This window comes from Phalacrocorax aristotelis, chromosome 15, assembly GCF_949628215.1.
Source record: "Phalacrocorax aristotelis chromosome 15, bGulAri2.1, whole genome shotgun sequence".
Taxonomy (NCBI): Eukaryota; Metazoa; Chordata; class Aves; order Suliformes; family Phalacrocoracidae; genus Phalacrocorax; species Phalacrocorax aristotelis.
Window position 1 is genome coordinate 16,267,164 of NC_134290.1, and position 20,654 is coordinate 16,287,817.

Sequence of the window (20,654 nt, forward strand, 5' to 3'; positions counted from 1 at the left end):
TACAGCCATACTTCTCCTAATCTTACATCCTTATTCATTTCTGCAGTAATTATGCCACCGTCGGCTTTGGATCAACTCAGTAAGTGAATATTTTATTCTGAAATAACAATACAGAAATATGAGCAAATGTGTAAGCAAATACCACAGTATTTTAGTTATCTATTAAAATCTGACTTACATAGAGGCTAATTAGTTAAAAAAATGTGTTTTGGAAGTATTTTATCTGTCGGAATTATTGAAGCTTGTTTGTCTTCAAGTACAGACATCTGAAGTGTTGGGCTACCTGAGGCATGAATCAATATTAACTATTAATAACATACTTGGTATAACAGTTACAGTTGATCTAGTAAATTCTTAATCTCAACCTGCTTGTTCTGGATACTGTTGTCTGGAGCAAAATCTATTTTAAAGACAAAATAAGTATAAGCAACTTTGAAGTAGCGAAAAAGATAACTGAATCAATAGTATAAATAGTCTTTATTGGCCTTTTTAACTAAGGGGGTGTCCTGTGTCTACCTCCAGCCTGAATTTTAGCCCTAATAGAATTTCTTTGAGAATTTAGTTCAGTCAGGATTTAATTTTGAAATAGGCAGGGCCTGCTAAAATTCATTAGGTAGGAGCTAACTGATAATAGCACAAGGATGTAACAGTAATAGATTCCTCTGCTAATACCCGCTGCCTGCTCATCTCTGAGCTTAGGGAAATGTTGGAGAGCCATTTGAAGTTCTAAGCGCGATGGTAATATAGTTTTCATGTATCTGTGTTCTCTCCTGGATTTGTAGTTTTGAGTAGTGGGAATAACGGTGTGAGGGGAATCCTCTCCTACAGTCTGGCCCATTCTCTTGCTAATGTTCAGTCTCTGAAAGCTTCAGAAATCTGTTAGGAGCTTTTAACAAATAAATTTTTTTTCTCCCTTCTCACCAGGCCGACTTAATATTACTTACCCGATGCTGTTTAAGCTGACCAATAAAAATTCAGACCGGATGACACACTGTGGAGTGCTTGAATTTGTGGCCGATGAGGGCATATGTTACCTTCCACACTGGGTGAGTTGTGTCATGCTGAACTGCCAGAACCTGAAGAGTAGGATTAGTGAGTTGCCAGTTTAATATGAAAGAGGCGTAACGTTTATTGAAAGTGTGTGTCTCTGCTAGTCATGTTCCTAAAACAGCTTTCAGTCTAAGCTCAGGGTTCCCTCCATGAGAGTTCAAATAAACAAGCAAAGCAGACTGCTTTTTGAGATGCACCTGACTATTCTCCCTGAAATTAAACCATGGTAAACTGGTACATTTCAAGGAGCATGGTGGCCCCAGCAAAGATGGGTATACGCAAGGAAAGAGAATTTAAAACATCAGTCATGTTGATAGCGGTTTGCATTTCTGTTTTCATTCTTGCAGATGATGCAGAACCTGCTGCTGGAAGAGGGAGGCCTGGTGCAGGTGGAGAGCGTTAATCTTCAAGTTGCTACTTACTCAAAATTCCAGCCACAGAGTCCAGACTTTCTTGACATCACCAATCCCAAAGCTGTGTATCCTTCCTATTCAGTTACGGAGCAGGGGACAAAAGTTTTCTCCCAAGTCGGAATGATGAAGCAGAGCTAGCTTTTTGGGTGTGGCTTGTACTCTTCCAGTGGGAGGTGACTACTCCTCCTCCTCCTGAAAACAAAAAGGATGGAGAGCTTATGTACAGAGATGTTGCCAGCTGCTGGCACAAAGAGTAGCCTGGCGTGAAGCAAGAATCTTGGCTTAAAGTCCAGTGAGTTTTCATGTCCCTTAGAAGAACCTGTACACCCTAATGCTTACTAATGGGCTGTCTACATTACTGATGACTTTTAAACCATGTTTGAGAGACCAAGGATCAGAGTTTTATAACACAGTAACTTTAAAGCTTGGTGTTGCATTGAAGGCAAATGTTTCCTCTTAACATACTCCAAAGATTAGAAAATGCATTGAGAAACTTTGCTTGTCTGACTACCGGCGATGTTATTGCCATCAACTACAATGAAAAGGTACAGCATACAGCACCAGTCCGTGCAAGTTTTGGTTGGATACCATCAATTTGAGGAAATAAATTCTGCCCCATGTGAAAAAGTACGTGTGTTTCAGTAGGTTCTGACCACATGAGTACTTTGACTACATCTTGTGAACAGATTTTATAAATGAATGTTTTTGGCAGCAGCTGTGCAGCTTTGATCGCTTGGGGTGGAAGGCTAAGCTCAGTGGTTGGGTGTCGGTGCCACAACAGTCGGCACAGAGCTGTGCAGTGTTGACAAGTGATCCCAGATGGGAGATTTCGCAGTCGGATTCTATTGAGGGGAAAAAAAGGGTCAATCAAGTCTTCTCCTGAGCTGCTGATCAGACTGGTTTTTTGGCTCACCAGAAAATAATTTTTTGTGCTGTCGATGTCTTTACAAGTCAAGGGACAGAACTTATCCTAAATTCATAATTTGTTTTCAAAAATGCAGATTAAGGTACAGTAAAAGGTCGGGTCTGTAGCTGCAGTATATAGCAATCTTCTAAGTTAAAAATCTCTGCTCTCAAGTTCTGTAGAGACCCTGCAGTATTCAGACCTCAACCTAAGGAGCACTTACTTCAACTTTCTTGAAGCTATCTGAAGGGGAAGGTTTAGATATTTTTTAGCTTTTACTATTCTTTAGCTATTTATGAGTGCTTTTTTTCACATATTGCACACGAGCTGAGCTTTTTCACGTGCAACCTTAAAATATTCACTGCTCTTTCAGATCTACGAGCTTCGGGTAATGGAGACCAAACCGGATAAGGCTGTGTCCATCATAGAATGCGATATGAACGTAAGTTAAAGCTGGTGTGGAAAGTCTGCGTTTGCTGTGTCCTCCCGAAAGGAGAGGGTGTTGCGCTCAGTGGTAGCGCTGTACACTGAGCACCTCCAATGCTGCACGAGAGGTGAAATCAGCCGGGATGAGGAAGGCGACTCGTCTGAGAGTACCCCCATGTACCTTTGTAACCACTTCTGTGGTCTCGAGCTGCACTTCACACACCATCAGGTGACTCTAGTGCCTAGAATTTAATATCTAGCTTCAATATGCTCTATAATCTGAGTTTTATTTAACAGCCTTTTCTTGATTCAAACTGTAGTGATACTGTGGGGTGCTGTTTTCCTGCTCTGTTTCAATCAGATGCTAAGACTCACTCCTGGGAGGCTTAGTCTCTTTAGTTCCGAGCGAAAACATTCAGCAAGCAAAACTCAGTTCTTTCTAGATCAAAATGATGTGATAGTTTGTGGAGTTTTGAGGAATAGTAGTATAAAGGTTATGATGAAAAGCAAAATAACAATCATGCTTATTTTCTTGTTTCTTGTGTAAATAGGTGGACTTTGATGCTCCTTTGGGGTACAAAGAACCGGAAAGAAGTGTGCAACATGAAGAGACCACAGTAAGTTGAGCTTCTGTTCTTCAAAAGTGTATTCCCTAGAAGTCAGCCTTGCTTGTGGTAGAGCTGTGAGCGCCAACATAGATTTTTTTTTTTTCCTGAAACAAATTATTAAGACTAAACTTTACTTACCAGATGCTTTTACTTGTGTTACTTAGGAGATGGTTGTTTATCAACTGTTGATTTTGGAAAGGGATTGTTCTGAAGTTGGGTTTGGTCAGAAATACGTGGAAGTGTTTTCATGTGTTCTGCATATCACAGCACGGACACAATGAACTCGCTTGTTTTCTCCCTGGCAGGATGTTGAAGCAGACCATAGTGGATACGTGAGTGACATAGGATTTCGTGTAAGTCCCCTATTTCTGCTGGTTTCTGAGTGTTGTAAAATGGTGAGGGAAAGTTGTTCCAAACAACTGGAAAATACTAGTACCTGTTCTTAGAGGTGCTCGTTGTTTAACTGGCAAGTGTCTGCGACTGTTTTGTGGGGCTTACAGCCAGTAAGAGTATGGTTTGCTGCCCTTAAAAGAGCAGTCTATAAATGGGAGACCAAAACATACTCCTACACCCAGGGTTCATCAGCTTGTATGTACCAAAAAAAACCCATACTGAATCAAATAATTTAAAATGATAGTAGGATTTTCCAGAATGCAGTACCCCTGTGCAGTGTGCTTTCAAATACAAGGTACGGTTAAATTAGAACTCACTATCTATACATAGGCGTTCTCTGGTTCTGGGAACAGACTGGATGGCAAGAAGAAAGGTGTTGAGCCTAGTCCATCGCCAATTAAACCAGGAGACATTCGAAGGTATGTCTGCTTCATTCAGTTGCCAGCAAGCCAAGGATCGGTGTTGGAGCAGCGTTGGGATTTTTTTTCCTCCTCCTGCAACATAAACAAGCTAATTTCACCCTAGGTTTGCATTAAGAAAATAAATAGCCCAGTCTCCTAGACTGACTGCGAGGTCTGACTACTCCAGGTGCAGATCCTGAGTTCATGTTGCCAAAACTCCCTCAATCAGCTCTGGTTCTATAGAAGACAGGCGGGGAACGGCAGCAGGTCTAGACCGGGCTGGTGGGCTCGATCGGGTGATGTGCAGGACCTGCCAATTTTCTAAAGTGAAGTTTGGCATAGCGTGGAATCTTGTTGGAGTTGGGTGGATAACCAGAGCCGAGCGGCGGGTGGGTTCCTTGGGGTTTTGGGTTTCTTTTTTTTTTCCTTAGAAGGAAATTTAGAGAATTCAGACTTAGTGGAAGTGTGCAGGGACGTGGTTCCTGTGGCATTCTGTCATTGTGCCTGTCACAATAAAACTTGAACCCTTGTGGAAAAGTGTCTCCACGGCCCTGGGGAAACCACAGGCTGCGGGAAATGTGCCCACAGGCAAGCTGCTGCGGCAGCGCCGGTATCTGGTTATTTACTTCATGCAGTGTATGCCTGCCTTCAGAAGTAATTCAGTGGTTTAACTCCAGAATTATTTGGTAATGAAAACTTGCAGCCAGTGTTGGTACAATACTGACAGACATAGAATCGGTCTCCCTGTGTTCAGCTGGATGGTGGGTGTAAAACTTCTTTCATACCATTTTTATGCTTCTCTTCCAGAGGAATACCCAACTACGACTTCAAGATCGGTAGAATCACATTCATTAGAAACTCACGTCCGCTTGTTAAGAAAGTCGAAGAGGTAAATAAAGTTGGATCCTCCCCAGTTTGGCACAGAATTAGAACGTTGGAACCACTGCCCAAGTCTGCGGTTCCTCTCCCCACACTATTTTTCACAGCGTGCCTCTGCTAAAAGGTGGTGGTAGTTAAGTGGTTTCAGTGAGGTGGAAGCAACCTCTGGTGTCCTTGCTTGCTGCGGTAAAAGGATTGGCCCGATGTGGGTTTAATAAGCCAGTGCGTACTTGTTTCACTTGGCTGAAAGGTCACTGAAATGCTCGTATTTTATTTTCAGGAAGAAACTTGGTTATTATGTAGATTAGGATATGAAATGTCTTCGGGCAGTTGCTGCTCTGATGGAATGTTCTTCCTAACGATCGTTCAGCTTTCACCATGCACAAGCAGTGAGCAAAGAGCTAACAACCTTTTTTCCCCTCTTTCCAGGATGAATCTGGAAGCCGGTTTATCGCCTTTTCAGGAGAAGGCCAGTCCCTGCGCAAAAAGGGAAGAAAACCCTAAGTTGTGGCACCTGTAGTCAATTAGGAGGAAAATAAACTAACAATTGCAGCGTATCAGATCTTAGTTATTGCAGCCGAGAGGAGAGGTTGTTTAGCAGCAGAGGAATGCTTTTACTGGTGTTGGTTTCACATTTAAAACCGGAGCTGTCAGGCTGTCCTAATTTTCAACCGAAAATTAAGGTCTAGGAATTCTGAGAGTTTTCCGTTATGTGTTGTAAAGAGGGAAAGTGTATCTCGGATAAAGCTGAGAAGTAAAACCGACAAGGTCTACTTTACTAGAAGGTCTGGTTCTTAAACTACGTCCTCCCATCCTGTACCCCGAGTGATGACGGTCTCATGTCACTCCGTGCTTCGTATTTTCCTCCCTCTCTATGTATTTTGCCAGAGTTCCAGCTAATTTGTTGGTGTGGTGCAATCGAAGGCCAACACTCAGATGTTTTAAGACTGTTGTGCGGGGAGTCTCTAATCATAGCTTCAGGTGTTGGGTTATAAATCATTCTAAGCAATCAATCCCCTTGTAATTGCTTTTTATATTTATAATTAATAACAAGCCTTTTAATAATGCACTGCAGCGATCCAGTGTTGCGTGTAGGGGGTGGCGAGGCCCGGCTTCTCTGCCCGGTGCGGGAGCATGAGGCTTGGCTGCCCACGCTGTGGAATAGCGGTGTCGGTGGGGCGCCCACGCTCCATGGCCGAGCCTGCCGGTGGGTGACGGGGTGCAGCCCCTTTGCGCCCCCCGGGAGGCCGAGTTCGGGACCGTGGTAACCCGCCCGCCTCCCTGCTGCGGGGCCGCCCCCGCCCCGCCCGCCGTGGGGCATTTCCCGCGAAAGCGGCGGGTTTTGGGGCGGCCGGAGTTGGGGTGGGTGTTGGAGAGGGCGGGGCCACGTGCGGCCCGGGGAGCCCCGCCCCCAGGCAGCCATTGGCTCGTAAACCGGGGGGCGGGGCGGCGAGGCGGTCTGTGCCGCCCCTCGCCATTGGCCGGAGCCGCGGGTCTCCCCGCAAAGCGCGGCGGGGATTGGTGGCGGGGCGGGGGCCCTCCGGCGGGGCGGCATGGCGGGCGGCGGGAGCTGGCGGGTGAGCGGGGACCGGGGCGGCGGCGGGGGCCGGGGCCGGGGCCGGGGCCGTGTCGTGGGGCTCACCCCGGGCTCCTTGTCCGCCCGCAGCCGCCGCGGTCGTGCGAGGACTACTGGTGGGAGTGGAAGCACTGCCGCGGCCTGCGGCACGCCTTCCACCACTACTACGCGCACGGGGCGATGCCGGCCTGCGGGCGGTGGCGGGAGGACTACGAGGCCTGCCGCGCCTGGGAGAGGAGCCGCGCCGCCGACGCCCAGGTACCGCCGCCCCCCGGCCTGCACGGCCCGCCCGGAGCTCGGAGGGCCGGTGCTTGCGTGGGGGAGGCCCCTCAGCCGCCGGTGGTAGAAGCCCTCGGTGTCGCTGGCTCTGACATTCCCCTCCTGACGCGAAAAGCTGCCGCGTTACAGGGAAAAGGTGTTCCTGGGGCCTCCGGGTGCGCTCCTGGGCAAACGCTGGAAAAGGGGAGCCCTTCAGCGCGTCCTGGCAGCCACCTGGGACAGCTGCTGGGTTTTGTCCCTAACGGAGGAGTAGGGGGCAAAATATAAGCATGGCATGGTTAAAAGCCTGTATCCTGGCTTACTTACATAGTGTTTAGCGCTTCTATTTAAGCATGATAAATTTCTGTTCCTCATTTTATCTCAAAATAGACGGCAGCACGAAATAAGCTCTGTAAGACTGGAACATCCAACGCTAACCTGGTGATGTTTTTTCCCCTGTATTTCAGGAAGCTTTGTGCAAGAGTGAAAGAGCTCGAGTTATGGAAAAACAGAAATACGCTCCGGTGTGGACGCTCAGGAAGAGCCCGCCACCGGACTGGTATCTCCCGCTTGACCAAGACAAACCAAATTAGCAAGACTGTTTTGCTCTGTTTGGTCACTAACGTAATACAGAACTATGCTGGGTTTTTTTCTTTCATGTCATCTTGAAATTACACAGGTGTAGCTCCGCTCTGCAGTACGGTAACGCTCATTTAAAAATACTGAGGGTTTATTTAAACACTGTGGTACTTCTTAAAGGGAGAATTGAGGCGTTTGATTGGATTCTGGTCTTCTATTACTGTCTTGTGCTTTAGGCTTTCATCTCAGCAGGCAACTCGCAAATGAGTGTGTACATGACCTAGCTCCTCCTGCTCGACAAGGACCTCCTCCCCTACCGGGTGGTGTCATGTGCTTTTGGAACAAGGCACCTAGCCCCGGCCTGCCAGGTGGGAGGACAAACGCAAGCTGGGCCTCCTCCCCGCCAGCTCAGGGCGATCACAACTACTGGCATTTAAAAGGTGTTTCCCCGGTTCACTGTTGACATGGGTTGAGAGCTTCACGCCTGGTGGGATGGTATTGCAGACCCTGAAATGGCACTTTGCGGCACTGCTCTTGACTGGTGGTGTGTGGCGATGGCAGCATTCAAAGTTACTACAAAAATAAAGGTTTAAATGACTGAAGAGAGATCTGTCGTGTATTAGGGCAAGCCCTCAGAAATTTAGTTATGATACTTATGTGGCAATATAAAAACCCCAAAACTTAACTGTGGCTTTGTCATGGTTATGTTTTGCATCTGTTTTCCCTTATATGCTAAAGAACTTCACTGAAGCATGAGAAGAAAGGCAGCAAAGGGTCAGCTGCTACCTCCCGTGTAGTACAGACTCTGACATGGCGACTGTGACACTGTCCTCAGCACAGGAATCTCCCAAGTTATGGCTTATGCAGAACAAAGCAAAATGCTGCTCGGGAGCGTATGGAGGGATGAGAGAGACAAGCCCAGAAAGACAAAATATGCTGTAATACAAATACTGCTACTTTGTTTTGTTCTAGAATGGCACAACAGTAAGGTAGTGTAGTTTTGTTGGGTCTCCTACCACCTAGATAGCTGTTTAAAAAAACCCAGAGAGATGCTTTATTAATGTTTTTTACACACGGCTGCAGTATTTTAACCTGCAGAAGGAATTGTTTATTCTTATTCCATTCTTTCCTCCTCCAGTCGGCCGAGTAGCTCATGCCGGAGGAACAGCACGCTCCCCCCTCACTGCGTGTACACTTTGGTGATATCAATGCATTTTCCTTCAGGAGGATCGTAGCCAGGCAGCGGTGGGGTATAAGCAGGTCCATCTCTCTCGAAGGGGAAAAGCCCCTCGTCTCGTCTGATTGCTGCCTGGTACAGCTCCTCCGATTCAAGGCGCAGTTCCCTTAGTGCCTCTTGCTGAGCTTCTACAAGGCTCTGAATTGCATTCTTTTCTGCCTTATCTTGTTTCTGCTTAAACAAACACCACTTCTTCAGAAGTAAAACTCTTCTTTCAGTCTCCTCAAATGGCAGAGGGGGAATGCTCCGCACCCTGATAAAGAATACGATAACACTGTAATAGAGAAATAGCCTGCGCCCCAAAGAGCAAATTAAAAAAACCAAACCAAAACAACAGCAAACCCCACCACCGCCAGCCAAACCTCCCCCAAACCCAGAGAACCCATTTCATTCGCGCAACCTCTGCGAGGTTTTCTGTGATCATTCTAACAGGAAATTCATGTTACTATTTTTTCACTGCTTTTAGCAGGAGCAAATAAAATCTGCTTTCCACACTGTTGTCCTGGTCAAAGTAGATAAGGTTCTGTACCAAGGCTGGCGCTACGCTGCGGTTTTGCAGATAAAGAAGGTAGAAGTGTTTCTACCATGAATGCAGGCGCACGGTGAATGACAGCCTTACGCACCTGTTGCTATCAGAGTACTTCAGTGGTGTTACAAAATCCTCAATTGGAATCATTTCCGGGGCAGCTTTTTCCAACTTCTTTATCTTCCTTTTCATGCGATCCTTCTGTGCTTGCTCTCTCCTTACATCCACTTTCTTCTTCTTCTTTGGCTGTGCTCTACAAGGGAAATAATTATGTGAATGAAAGAAGGTATTTTGTCATTTAATTCAGCACCAGCACCTTTTGCTTCCACTTTACTTTTCTAAGGACTGTTCCCTCTCATTGCTTAGCTTGGTCCCTAACAGAAGTTCCAGCCATTAGCTTTACTTAGGTAATGTAATTTCCAGGAGGCAGCAATGTGTCTTGTGAGATTTTCTGCAGAGAGAACTGCACCTGCCTCAGAAAAAGCAACCTCCAATTTTGTGCCAAACATCAGAATGACCTGAGGAAGGTTCCACAAAAGTTGCGTTGTGGTTGTTTTGCACTAGCTCAGAGTGCAGCAGAGCCGGTATCGGGGTTACCTGCAAATACTCCTGTCATCTCACATGACAGAAGGGAGTCAGTGGTTTTACACATGCTTTGAAAGTTCCCGCATCTGGAACCAAACTCAAGGTGCAGCTGTCACTCTCCTGTTGCGCTTGTCCCCGCAGATCCAGTGTACCCAAGGTAACGTACGCCACGCTCTGCACACAAACTAACCCTCGCATGGGCCCGTGGGGTATCATTCCTGCCTCGCAGATCGAACAAACAGCCCCTGTGGTGTGAGACAGCCTCTGGCAGTACCCAGTAGCTACCAGAGTATTTTAAATCTAGTTGCATCAAAACAAAACATGGATAACAAAATATAACATGTAGGTAAGTGCGGGCTGTCTAGTACGCCACATATAGTGAAGTGGTTTTGGTTCAGCTAGGCTTTCGTTTCCGTGGTTGCTCAGAAGAGAATTCTGGAGCATGGCTTAAATCCCAACACCTCCGGCCACGTCCTGCGGCTGCAGAAGCAAATACAGCTACACAGAGGCACGAAGCCGTAACCGTACAGGTGACATTCAACTCTCCTCCAGAGGCCAACGCTTCTTTTACAAGGAGAGACTTGAAAGCAAACACCTATAGTTGACTTGGAAAAATCTGTTCCCCTAAGGCCGGAAAGGCTCCTACGCGCTCCGGGTACCTGCGCTCACCTCACGGGGAGCGACGCCCCGAGCCCCAGCAGCGAAGCCTGCCAGTGACCTCCTCGGGACGGAGCCGCCTGCGGCACCCACCAGCTATGGGAGAAAAAAGGACGTAAAGCGTGAGGAGAAACTTGACGGCATTGATTCTGCAAAACACAAGAGCTATTTATTAGTCAGAAGTTAAAATGATGAGTTCCGAAGCATCTCTGGCTACTTCATCCGCGACGGTACGCCATGCTCGCCCAGAGGGGGTCACCTCGGGCCCTCCAGCGAGCTCACCGAACCCCAGACCGGGCCTGTTCGGTGCTGGGACTCCGCAGGGCGCGGTTAAGTCCCGCAGCGGGTCGGAGCAACGTCGTGCTGCTGCGGGAGGCGCGGCCGCCCCCGCCCAGGCGGCGAGGAGAGCCGTGCCGCTTCCCCGAGCGCGGCAGCAGGCGGCCGGCCCGGCTACCGGGGCACCGGCTGCTCCCGGTGCGGGACCCGACCGGCGCACACCGCCTTCCGGCCCCGGGGTGCGGGCCCAGGCCGCCTAGGGACTCGCAGGCGGGGAGCAGGGTCCGGGGCGAGGTCGAGCCCCCTCCCTACCTGAGCCGGGCCCCGCGGAGTCCCCACGCCGCCGCCGCCAACATGGCTCCCTGCTGGTGCCGGCGGTGCACCCGCACTCCCCGCCGGCCGCGCTCGGCTACCCGCGTCCTCGGTTCCACTTCAGAAACGTTCCGGCCGCGCTGCCAGGCCTGCGGGACGGCCCCGCCCCGCCGCCGTTGCCCCGTTACGGCCGGCAGAGGGCACCCGCCCGCCCGGGAGGCGGAGCGGCGGCGCCTCGCGGGATCTCGCCCCCCGGCGGCCGAGGCGGGGGAACTCCGGGGCTCGGGGGCGGCTGTTTCCCGCCGGGCCGGTTAGGCAGTTGCCAGGCGCCGAGTTCCGGCGTTGCCGGGAGCCGCCGGGAGCGGAGTGGGGGATGCGGCCGGGCGGCGGGGGCTGCGTCAGGGGCGGCGCCGGGGCATGGCGCGGCGCTGAGGCGGCTCCGGCCGGCCGGCAGGGCGGGCAGAGCGCGGCGGGGAGGGGGCCAATGGTGGGCAGCGGCCGCTGAGCTCCGCCGCTCGCTCGGCCGCGGAGGCAGCCCGGGCGGAGCCGCCCGGGGGTCCCGAGGGCGGAGGCCGGCGGGGGCCCCGGGCGGGGAACAATGAAGCTCCTGAAGCCGACCTGGGTCAACCACAATGGTGAGGGGCGGCGGGCGGCAGGTGCCGCGGGGCCGGGCGGGCAGGTGCGGCGGGGCGGGGGCGGGGGCCGGGCCGCGGCACACGCGTGGGGCGAGGCTCGGGGGACGGCGGGGGTCGTGCCGCCGCCGGGCGGCGTGCTGGGGGCTCCGCCGCGCCGGGGGGCTGGGGGTGGGGGCCGGGCTCGCCGCGGACTGAGGTGCGAAAACGAAACCGGGGTTTCTAAAGAAACGTGAGGGCCGAAGCGCGGGGCTCGGCCGGGGCGCCCTCAGAACATGGCTGCGGGGGGGCCCGGGCCGGCTCCCCCCGGGCCGGCTGCCCCCCGGCACGGCCCCCCGCTGCCTGCCGGTGCCCCCCCACCGGCGTGGGGCCCGAGGGTGCCGCCTTGAGCCGCTCTTCCCAGCGGGGCACCGACGTCGGGCGACTTGGCGCCCTCGAACGCGGAGAGGGACGGTTCGAAGCGAGGCTGCGAGCGGGAGCGGCGGGCGCCCCCGGGCTGTGCGGGCGCCCCCGGGCTGTGCGGGCGCCCCGTGCCAACCGGCCGCTGCCGTCTTGTGTCGGGTTCGGCGTCAGAGCCCCCGAATGCGATAAGCTCCAGCGCTGGTCGTCTGTGCTGGCGTTGGCCATGGCGGGGAAAAAGATTCTTCCCCCACGACTTTCAAAACAACCCCCTGAACGTGTATCGTATCCTGCCTGCTGCTCCCCTGGTGATTCTGCGGGGATTTGTGAGCTAAAACACTTTCAGAATGAAGTGTCGGCAGTGACGGAAAGCCCTCTACTTTCTTAGCGTGGCGAGTACGGGATAGCGTCGCTGTTACGTATTTACACCCCATATGATAAATTTCTGGAGCGATGCCCGTACTGTTCCTGGCGAAGCAGTGAGAACAAATCCAATGTGAAGAGCTCACTTCTATTTATGCAGGTTTTGTCCTCAGATTCATGCATACAGCTTGATTTCAACTGCAAATTTCATGCCCTGATATAAATGTCACTAGCCGGACTCACCTAGCCATTGGTCTCCAGCTTGGTTTTATTCTAGATACCAGCTTGCTTAAGCCAAAGAAGGGTGCTTTGAGTTAGAAACCGCACACTCAACTTTGCAGCTGCCTTTCTCCATGCCTTGTTGTCTTTGTAATCGTGCGGCAGGTTTTAAGAATGGCAGCTTAAGCCTCGAGTTGAAATTCGCATCCATCTTTACTTGAACTACTCTCCAGGGGCCGTATAGTCAGCAGATGGACGTAGCCTCTTAACGAAAGCTTGTAGCGAGCTGAAAAAAAGGTGGAAGTACTTTATTTGAGATGTTTTTTACATTTCTGCTTGGTTAATCTAAACAAATGTAGCATTTACATCTTAGTCGCTGGCTGCTGGCGGGCGGAGTGTGCGGTGCCTCTCTGGGTCTTCAGCGGGAGCCCACTTATGAGCAGCTGAATAAAAACTTTCAGCCTAAATCTTTGCAGATAACAGAGCTTAGATCTGTAAGTTCTTTCCTTATTTCTTTAACAGGTGCACCTTTAGCTATGGGTATGGATTTGAAATCTGTAGCTGTTTAAAATACACCAGACTTTTGCAGAAAACACTCCTCAGCCAAGCAGTTTGCAGCAAGGCTCAATTTATAAAGCCCTGTGATACTCTGCCTAGTGGATAATGGGCTAAACAGGGCCTCGATAGTCTCAAGCTTTATTCCTGTTCTTGCCACTGTCCTGCTGGGATGAGTTTGGGCAAGTCACTTTGTCATAGTTTCACCACCTGCAAAGCAGACATTCATAACTGGCTTCATTTGCAAAACGCTTTAAGGTCCGCGAACGTACACAGGACTGTATAACGCTCATGTGTTCTTATCCTTGGGGCAGGGAGTGCAGGATAAAAACTGGTGAGTTTAGTCGGCCTCTTTTAACATACCCGGGTTCCGGATCCTGCAGGCATTGCTGTGTGCCGGCAGCCTCCGTCACGCTTAGTGGGCCCACCTATGTGCTCTGAAACCTCTCCAGAAGCAGAGCAAAGGTAGCTCACGCTGCGCGTACTGGAGTCTCGCTTCGACTGTCTTCACTCCTGTTTTTCCCCACGGGCACGAGCGGCCGCTTCACTGTTGGTTTGTGAGCGAGAGTCCCAACAGCATGACCGGCTCTTCCCCGCGCCCGATCGAGGTGCTGTCATTCCTGCCTTCCCCTCTCCCCACTCGCTCATGGGATTGGTACTTTACTGAACGGGTTAGAATGAGGTTAACGATGCTCACAGGCATATGTTCTCTGTGAGATAATAGACATTAGGAGTTAGTGTCGTAGCAGGGAAATTCGGTACCCCTGGGAATTGTAGGCTGCTCGGCCGAAATGCCGCGCGCTCGCGGTAAAAGCCATTTAACACATTTTGGCTCTACAGGTTTTTGGCTTGGGGTTCTTCGTGTCGCTTTATCTGAGTACTTACTGGAAATGCTTCTTCAGATGCGTTTTCAGTAAGCTTTTCACACTCTTAACGTGGGTTTATTAGATTTTTTGCATGACATTCTCATTATTGCTGTGTTCTCTTCCGTGTTTTTTTGACTTAGAGCAAGGGTGAATACTGAAAAGTGTGGGGTGGGAGCGGACAACGGTAAGATACAGATGGTGTGGTTTGCTTCTCCTTCCCAGTTTTCCATTCAGTGCCTCTATAAAGATGCCTCACGCATCCAACAGTTGTATGTACGTGTTTGGCACGCAAGGTTGCGAGAGCTCTGGTGCGTAAAGATGGCTAGTGCAGGCAAACACCGAGCCCTGCAGGAAAGGAAGTCCCGTGTGATTCCAAGAAACCCATGGAAAGCCCAAGGTGCTCTTCGTGTGTAGCAACTTGTAGAAATTGGAGCCTGCTTCTGCTTAAGTACAGGCACGGAGTTTATTATCTCTCCATGCTGTAATGGTGGAATGTAAATATTTGAATTGATATGTGAGTCATGTTGGATGTTAGGTACCAGATGGGCTGGAAGCGAAACTCACTCATGTTCTGGTAGAAATTCTCGTAAAATTGTCTCACTAGTTCATTGATTACTGCCTAAAGTTAAATAACAAACAAAAATGGTGCAATATTTACAATTGCTTTTTTTCTTCAGCTGGTGTATTTTTTTAAAGATGGGACCTTCTCCTTGGGTTTGAATTATCTTACTTGGAACTTTTACTTCCAAGCTTGCTTCATTTTTTTGTATGTCTTTAAGTACGTAACGTATATTTGGGTTCTTTAAACAAATAATCCAACAAGACATCTGGTCTATTGTCAGGTGCCCATTTTTTAATGAACCTGGTTTGCTTCTGCATACAATGTGATGCTGGGAGCTTCAGTAATTTAAACTTTAATGTCTTAAAACGCACTGTTAGATTTCAGTATTACTGCTTAAGAATCACTTGCATTTTGTTCTGATGCGTGGTGACTGGTAGGAAGTTCAACGCTTCTCCAGTTAAGAGCACGGGGAAGCATTCGGTCACTTTGAAACAGGGACCTTGTACCTTTTGGCTCGTTTCGACAGCATCTAACGACGCAATCAGGTAAAGGCATGGACCCAGGGAAGCAAGCAGTCGCTATCACGTAGTGGCTCTGTCTCTGTTATTTTGAGAATATGAAGGAAGTGAGGAAAAACGCAGTATCTGTGATTAGTTTATAACCCAGAAGTAGCACAGAACAAGTCTCGTAGCTCTAACCAGTGGCGGTTATCCACCGCTGTAAGTGGTATTCCCTTGATAACGGTACCCTGGAGGGAAGAGCACCCTGGTCCTGACTTTGTCTTACTAAATTTCTGTCCGGTGATCACTTAACCTGTACTCTCTTTTTTTAAATCACTTGACATCTGTAGGTGGATAAAAATGGAAACAAATATAAGTCTTGTTGGGCAAACAATCTAACGATTCTTGAGCTTGTTCTCTATTTTAAGGGCTAGACATAAAAGTGTAGAGAGCAAATCTAAGTAATCTAATTTAATTATGACAAGCCCCACATTTCCCGATAGCCGGGAAAAGCGCACGCAGCTCTGGAGCAGGGCGCTGGGAAGGTTTTCCTCTGCGAGCCGGCGCGCTGCCGTTCTGATGCCTTTTACTGCGAACGTTGAAACTGTGATTACGCTGCTGTGAGCTCCTGCGTTTCACCTGTTTCTGTACTCGGGAACACGAGTTTGTAGCAAAACTGACTCAAGGCTTCACGCAGTGTTTGTGCGAGGTAGGAACTTCGAACCGTTTGTGACGTTGAGATGCTGCTTTCTAATAAATAGCGAAGCTACAGCTGCTTTCTGAGGACTGGCTGCAGGGTCTGGACGAGGTTCTCTCTAGTCTGGATTACACCACGGCGAGTCTCTACCCTTTCTGGTGCTGAAACACGCAGTAGCTCTGCTGCTGCCTGGAAAATGGATGCGGATGATCCTTTCAGGTGAAGTGGTGGAAGCTTTGGTTCCTGTATCCCGTAGTCGCTGCTTCCTGCAGGCTCCCGAACAGGGCGGCTGCTGCCGTGCTTGGCTTTGCCAGCGGTCGTTGCAGCCAGAGCCGGGAATGAAATCCTGATGCCCTGTGGTGCTGGGCTGGCTCATAAGTAGTTGCTTCCCTCTTGGGTTTGCTCTTGTCAGCTCAAGTTTGTGCTTTCCTCCACTAATAAAATTACCTCAACTTGAAGTAGAAGAGCACAGTGGAAGTGTTGTGAACTGAAGGCCGTGGGCTCTAAACCGAACAGCCCGTGTTTAATTATGTTACCCCCAGATCTTGGAATAATATCCAAAGCCATTTGAAGTAAAATCCAGACCGACCTGCGCACAGCGTTTCATCCAGGTTGACTTGTAAGGGTTCTGCTGTGCCAGTGCACGACATGGCATTTTGCAGTTGCTGTTTGTATTTTGATTAACGCAGTGTCTGTTAAGGAGAGGGTGTGACAGGCTGAGGCTGGGTGTAGTTTGACACATTTCCTGTATATGGAAAATGAAAGACTCTTATCTGTACAAACTCTGAGAAGTCTGGAACTTGATTTAGTAAACTAACATTTCTAGGGAGAAACAGCATGTCTTGAAAGGCTAACCCCTGGGTGCATCCAGACGTTGCTGGTGAGACTGAGGCATATTAAACTAGTCCAATTTATTAGGAATTATCCATCAGATGGAAACGATATTTACTTGGCTCTTACAGGAGATTAGTTTGACAGGCCTCGTGTTCACAAGTCTTTGTGCTTTAAGCTTATTGGCAAATTCTGCAGAAAACGCCCAAGTTTACTGGGTCGATCATTGTACGTTATTAGTTACCTGCGGAAGAAGGTCCCTTCCTGGATCACAGTTGAGCCATGTAGGAAATTTGATTTGTTGTTGAGGGCTTCATTTATTACCGCTGCCTTTCCTGGGTGCAAAGTCCATACCCTTTTTAAACTCCTCATATGAAATAACACCCTGTGACCTGATGACTTCCAGCGAGGTCTGAGGTTTTTCATAAGTGATTATAATCCTAAATATCTGCTCAGTGCTCATTAGATTGAAACCCAGATTTATGCTGGGAAAAGAACTAAAAAGAAGACATTATCCTCCTATAAAGACATGGATCATTTGCGTTTGAACACTGCCTTCGATGCTAGTTCCCCTCCGCATCATGAAGTACAGGAGAACTGAAAGGGGCCGACAGAGGCGTGACCAGAATGATCAAAAGTGTAAGACAGCTTTCGTGCAAGGAATGGCTAAGTAGAGCAGGATCTTTGGGCTAGGCATGGGAGGGCTGGGGACGCGAGGAACGCGTGTAGAGTTGCGAGTGTCAGGCGGCTCCATGTCAAGTGACTTGTGTTCAACGCTCTCCTGCACAAGCATTGAGGGGTGTCGCAGTAACGGGTAGCAGGCGCAGGGTACATGAAGTAGGTGGCTCTTCCCAGAGTCCATGGCTGAGCAGCGGATCTCTGTGTTAGGGGCTATTGATGTTATTTATGGATCCGAGATGGCTGATTAAATTTCTAGAAGAAAAACCTGTTGAGGGCTTCAAGAGTCCGAGTTGCAGTTTTTTGGAGCTGGAGGATTATCCTCAGAAGAAGCACTGTGTGCTGCCGTTGTAAGGATCCCTAGGGAGGCGTCTAGCACTGCTTTCCAAACAGAGAGTACTGGCCTAGGTGTGGACATTTTCCATCATGTGATGTGGCCAATTTTAAGCTTTTTTGGTGAATTTGTAGCTAAGTTACCTCTGGCTCCATAAGTAAAATAATTTGCTAAATTTCATCAACCCCATTTGTGGTCTGTGCAAAAACTTTGCTCAGAAGGAGGAAGGGAGCTACTGTTCCTGCTCCCATACAGTTGTGCTCTTAAGATAAGGCAGAAGTTGGAGATGCTGTGATAGTTTTAAACACCTGGTAAAGGAAAAGAAAATGGCATCATGTGTGTAACTTTTGCAAAGCGACAGGAGCAATGCCTTATTTCACAACGTTTCGGCATGTATAGCATATCTCTTTCCTGAATAATGGGAAGCCAGCGTATCTGTCAGAAAGGTATCAGCGTGTGCTTTGGTCACGGCTACTTTTTAATGTAGACTTTTGGGAAGAAGGAGCAGTGGAGTCAGAGAGGGGAGGAATGAGTTTTTCTGTATGAGACAGCTGCATCTGTTAAGCCAGTTCTAAATACAGTATTGTTAAGCTACAAACCACCTAAACTCTGAAGCCTTGTTCATAGGTGCCGTGCTGGCTCTGGAAGCCATTATCCCTCCTGCGTTAGAGGTTACCGTTCCTTCGGATTTGCTGGGGAACTGTTTCCTGTTGGTGCAAGTGACACACAGACAAAACGAGCCAGGTTAGGACAAGTGAAAGGTCTTTGCTAACTGCAGTCCTGGAAGGAGCACTCTCCTTGTGTCTAATGGCAGGTTTGAGAGTATAGCGATGCTTCTCGCCTGAGACTGTTGATGCAGATTGAAAAGGTAACCTCTGCCACCTATAAGGTCTACAGAATGACCCGTTTCTGTAAGCGTCGGCAGGTCAAACTATTTCAAATGATGCACTGGTTTAGTTTAAGGGAACATCCACATCTTGGGAAGGTCAAAATAAATGTTGCTGCTTGCCTGTGCTTCTCAAAATACTCAGCTTAGCCCTGTGTGTTGCATTCAAGTTAATAGAATAAAAGATAGAACCAGGCACGACAATCTGAAGAAAAGCCACAGCTAAGTCTCAGCTTATGTGTTTTATGTGGTCTGAAGGACTTGGAAGGAATGTCAGTTGAGTGCCATCCTACTGTGCGTAAGGTCTTTGCTTGGCTGCCTGTGAAAATTTTAAGGGGAATCACATGTCAGAGTTGCAATATAAATCCAAATAAAATAAACCGTAAAACAAGTCAACACAGAGAAAATAAAAGTTGGCGTGAAGCAAAATGCATATCCCTCAAAAAGTAAGAAATACTGGCTATTTGGATGAGGGTTTTGTTAGCAGTTCACTGTCAAGGGGTTCAGATTCAACTACTTGTAACGTAAAACCTACCGCTGGATAAATTCTCCAAGTTTTATCATTTATGTCTTAACTTATTATGAAGATACAGTGCAAGTATTGACAAACATGGGGAGATTATCGCATAATCTTGGTACTGTGGGTACTAGTTCTTTTGGCTGTTATGATAAATTGCCTTATTTTTTGCTGGTATGTGTGTGATCTTGCTTGCAGACGCATTCCACTTTGAAAGGGTTCGGACCGCTGCCAAAAATTACTTGAATGTGGAAATCACATGCGTATCCCTTCAAGTAATCCTTAGTGGTAGCCCTTTGAGCATCATTGAAAGGCAGTAAGTTTACTTTTCCCCTTTTCCTTCTCCTCCTGCACAAGTTAAAAGAGCTGTGAGCGTACAGGAGAGCGTATGTGATCCAGTGGTTGGAGCACAATAGGCTGAGGGTGAGGGCTGCCTGGTTTCCAAAGCTGTTCCCCAACTATGTTAGTTATTTGTTGCACGGTTTACATTTTCATAAACTTAGTTTTCTTCTGAAAGGTGTAGCGTACGGAGAACTGAAAGATTTAAGTGTCATATTAGAGTTGGTTGGTCTTGCTTTGTCTATATGGAAGCCACAAAAATAAAAGCTAGGCGGGTGGTAGAAGCGCTTCATAACAACAGGATTTAGATGTGAGACAGGTAATTGTGGGACCAAGAGATGCAGTCTGAGATCGGGGAGGACTTTAAAAAAAAAAAAACAAAAACAGAAACCAAAACAAAACTTGCTTCAGGTCATCAGCTAATGAACCGTAGAAACCTGGAAGAAATTCCTTACTCAAATACAGTTTTGCCTTGTTGGCACTTGCTTTGTGGTGTTGTTTTGCTCTGAGGTATTTGGCGTATCCTACTGGCTTAGGTGTCCTTGGTTATCACTGCTTTGTTATGGCGAGGTAACATCCGTATGCGCTTTTAATAGGCTGTCGTTCCCGTCACCAAGTCGCCTTCGGCTCTTGTAGTCAGCTGTAATCCTTACAACTGGGGCTTTTAGAAGAAAGTTACTTGGCAACCGGAAGAGTTACGGTCCCTTTGGCGTTCCTGCATTCCCTTGGCTGCAAAACAATTCAATGTGTTGCTGCTTGTTCTCCAATTCCAGGAAAGCCGATATTTTCAGTGGACATTCACCCAGATGGGACCAAGTTTGCAACAGGAGGACAAGGTATGTCTGTGTACTGATAGGAGACAGTACTTTGGGCTGTAGTAATAATCTTGTGCCTTCACAACACTTTGATCGGTTTGACCCTCTTAAAAGCACATCACTTACATAATTACCTGTTTCTTAGAGATAACAGTCATTAAAATGTATTGAAAAGTGCTGCTGTTACTGCAGAAGGCAGGGTTACATTTTCTGATATACTCCTCCTCCTGGACATCAAGATAGGAGCTGCAGTAATTGAGTTGTGGCCATTCTGGCCAAATTTCATTTTTATTTGAAGAGGAACTGAATGTGAAGTTGGGCTTTTTTGACCTGCTGAATAGTAGAGCTATTGGTACCCCAAAAAATCCAATTATATAAATG

General features: G+C 48.5%; 4 protein-coding genes across 7 annotated transcripts in view; 3 read left to right on the top strand and 1 right to left on the bottom strand.

Annotated features, from left to right (window-relative positions):
• Positions 1 to 5,852, top strand: part of UFD1 (ubiquitin recognition factor in ER associated degradation 1) — a 436,293-nt gene extending 430,441 nt beyond the window's left edge. For all 4 annotated transcript variants that reach the window (XM_075110156.1, XM_075110157.1, XM_075110155.1 and 1 more), the window contains 10 exons: positions 47 to 79; positions 925 to 1,046; positions 1,398 to 1,528; positions 1,936 to 2,008; positions 2,741 to 2,809; positions 3,345 to 3,410; positions 3,707 to 3,754; positions 4,125 to 4,213; positions 5,003 to 5,084; positions 5,504 to 5,852. In XM_075110156.1, the coding sequence (XP_074966257.1) occupies positions 47 to 79; positions 925 to 1,046; positions 1,398 to 1,528; positions 1,936 to 2,008; positions 2,741 to 2,809; positions 3,345 to 3,410; positions 3,707 to 3,754; positions 4,125 to 4,213; positions 5,003 to 5,084; positions 5,504 to 5,578 (788 nt within the window). In that variant the 3' untranslated portion in view covers positions 5,579 to 5,852. The remainder of the gene's footprint in view (positions 1 to 46; positions 80 to 924; positions 1,047 to 1,397; positions 1,529 to 1,935; positions 2,009 to 2,740; positions 2,810 to 3,344; positions 3,411 to 3,706; positions 3,755 to 4,124; positions 4,214 to 5,002; positions 5,085 to 5,503) is intronic.
• Positions 5,853 to 6,542: 690 nt separating this feature from the next.
• C15H22orf39 (chromosome 15 C22orf39 homolog) lies at positions 6,543 to 8,089 on the top strand. The gene is made up of 3 exons (XM_075110181.1): positions 6,543 to 6,651; positions 6,741 to 6,908; positions 7,376 to 8,089. The coding sequence occupies exons 1-3, from the start codon at positions 6,628 to 6,630 to the stop codon at positions 7,499 to 7,501; spliced, it is 318 nt and encodes a 105-aa protein (XP_074966282.1). The 5' UTR covers positions 6,543 to 6,627; the 3' UTR covers positions 7,502 to 8,089.
• Positions 8,090 to 8,513: 424 nt separating this feature from the next.
• MRPL40 (mitochondrial ribosomal protein L40) lies at positions 8,514 to 11,250 on the bottom strand. Its single transcript, XM_075110182.1, has 4 exons — positions 11,081 to 11,250; positions 10,505 to 10,588; positions 9,348 to 9,503; positions 8,514 to 8,977 (listed from the first exon to the last, which is right to left on the bottom strand). The coding sequence occupies exons 1-4, from the start codon at positions 11,122 to 11,124 to the stop codon at positions 8,668 to 8,670; spliced, it is 594 nt and encodes a 197-aa protein (XP_074966283.1). The 5' UTR covers positions 11,125 to 11,250; the 3' UTR covers positions 8,514 to 8,667.
• Positions 11,251 to 11,542: 292 nt separating this feature from the next.
• Positions 11,543 to 20,654, top strand: part of HIRA (histone cell cycle regulator) — a 37,203-nt gene continuing 28,091 nt past the window's right edge. Inside the window, exons 1-2 of the mRNA XM_075110131.1 lie at positions 11,543 to 11,715; positions 20,232 to 20,294. Of these exons, the coding sequence (XP_074966232.1) occupies positions 11,679 to 11,715; positions 20,232 to 20,294 (100 nt within the window). The 5' untranslated portion in view covers positions 11,543 to 11,678. The remainder of the gene's footprint in view (positions 11,716 to 20,231; positions 20,295 to 20,654) is intronic.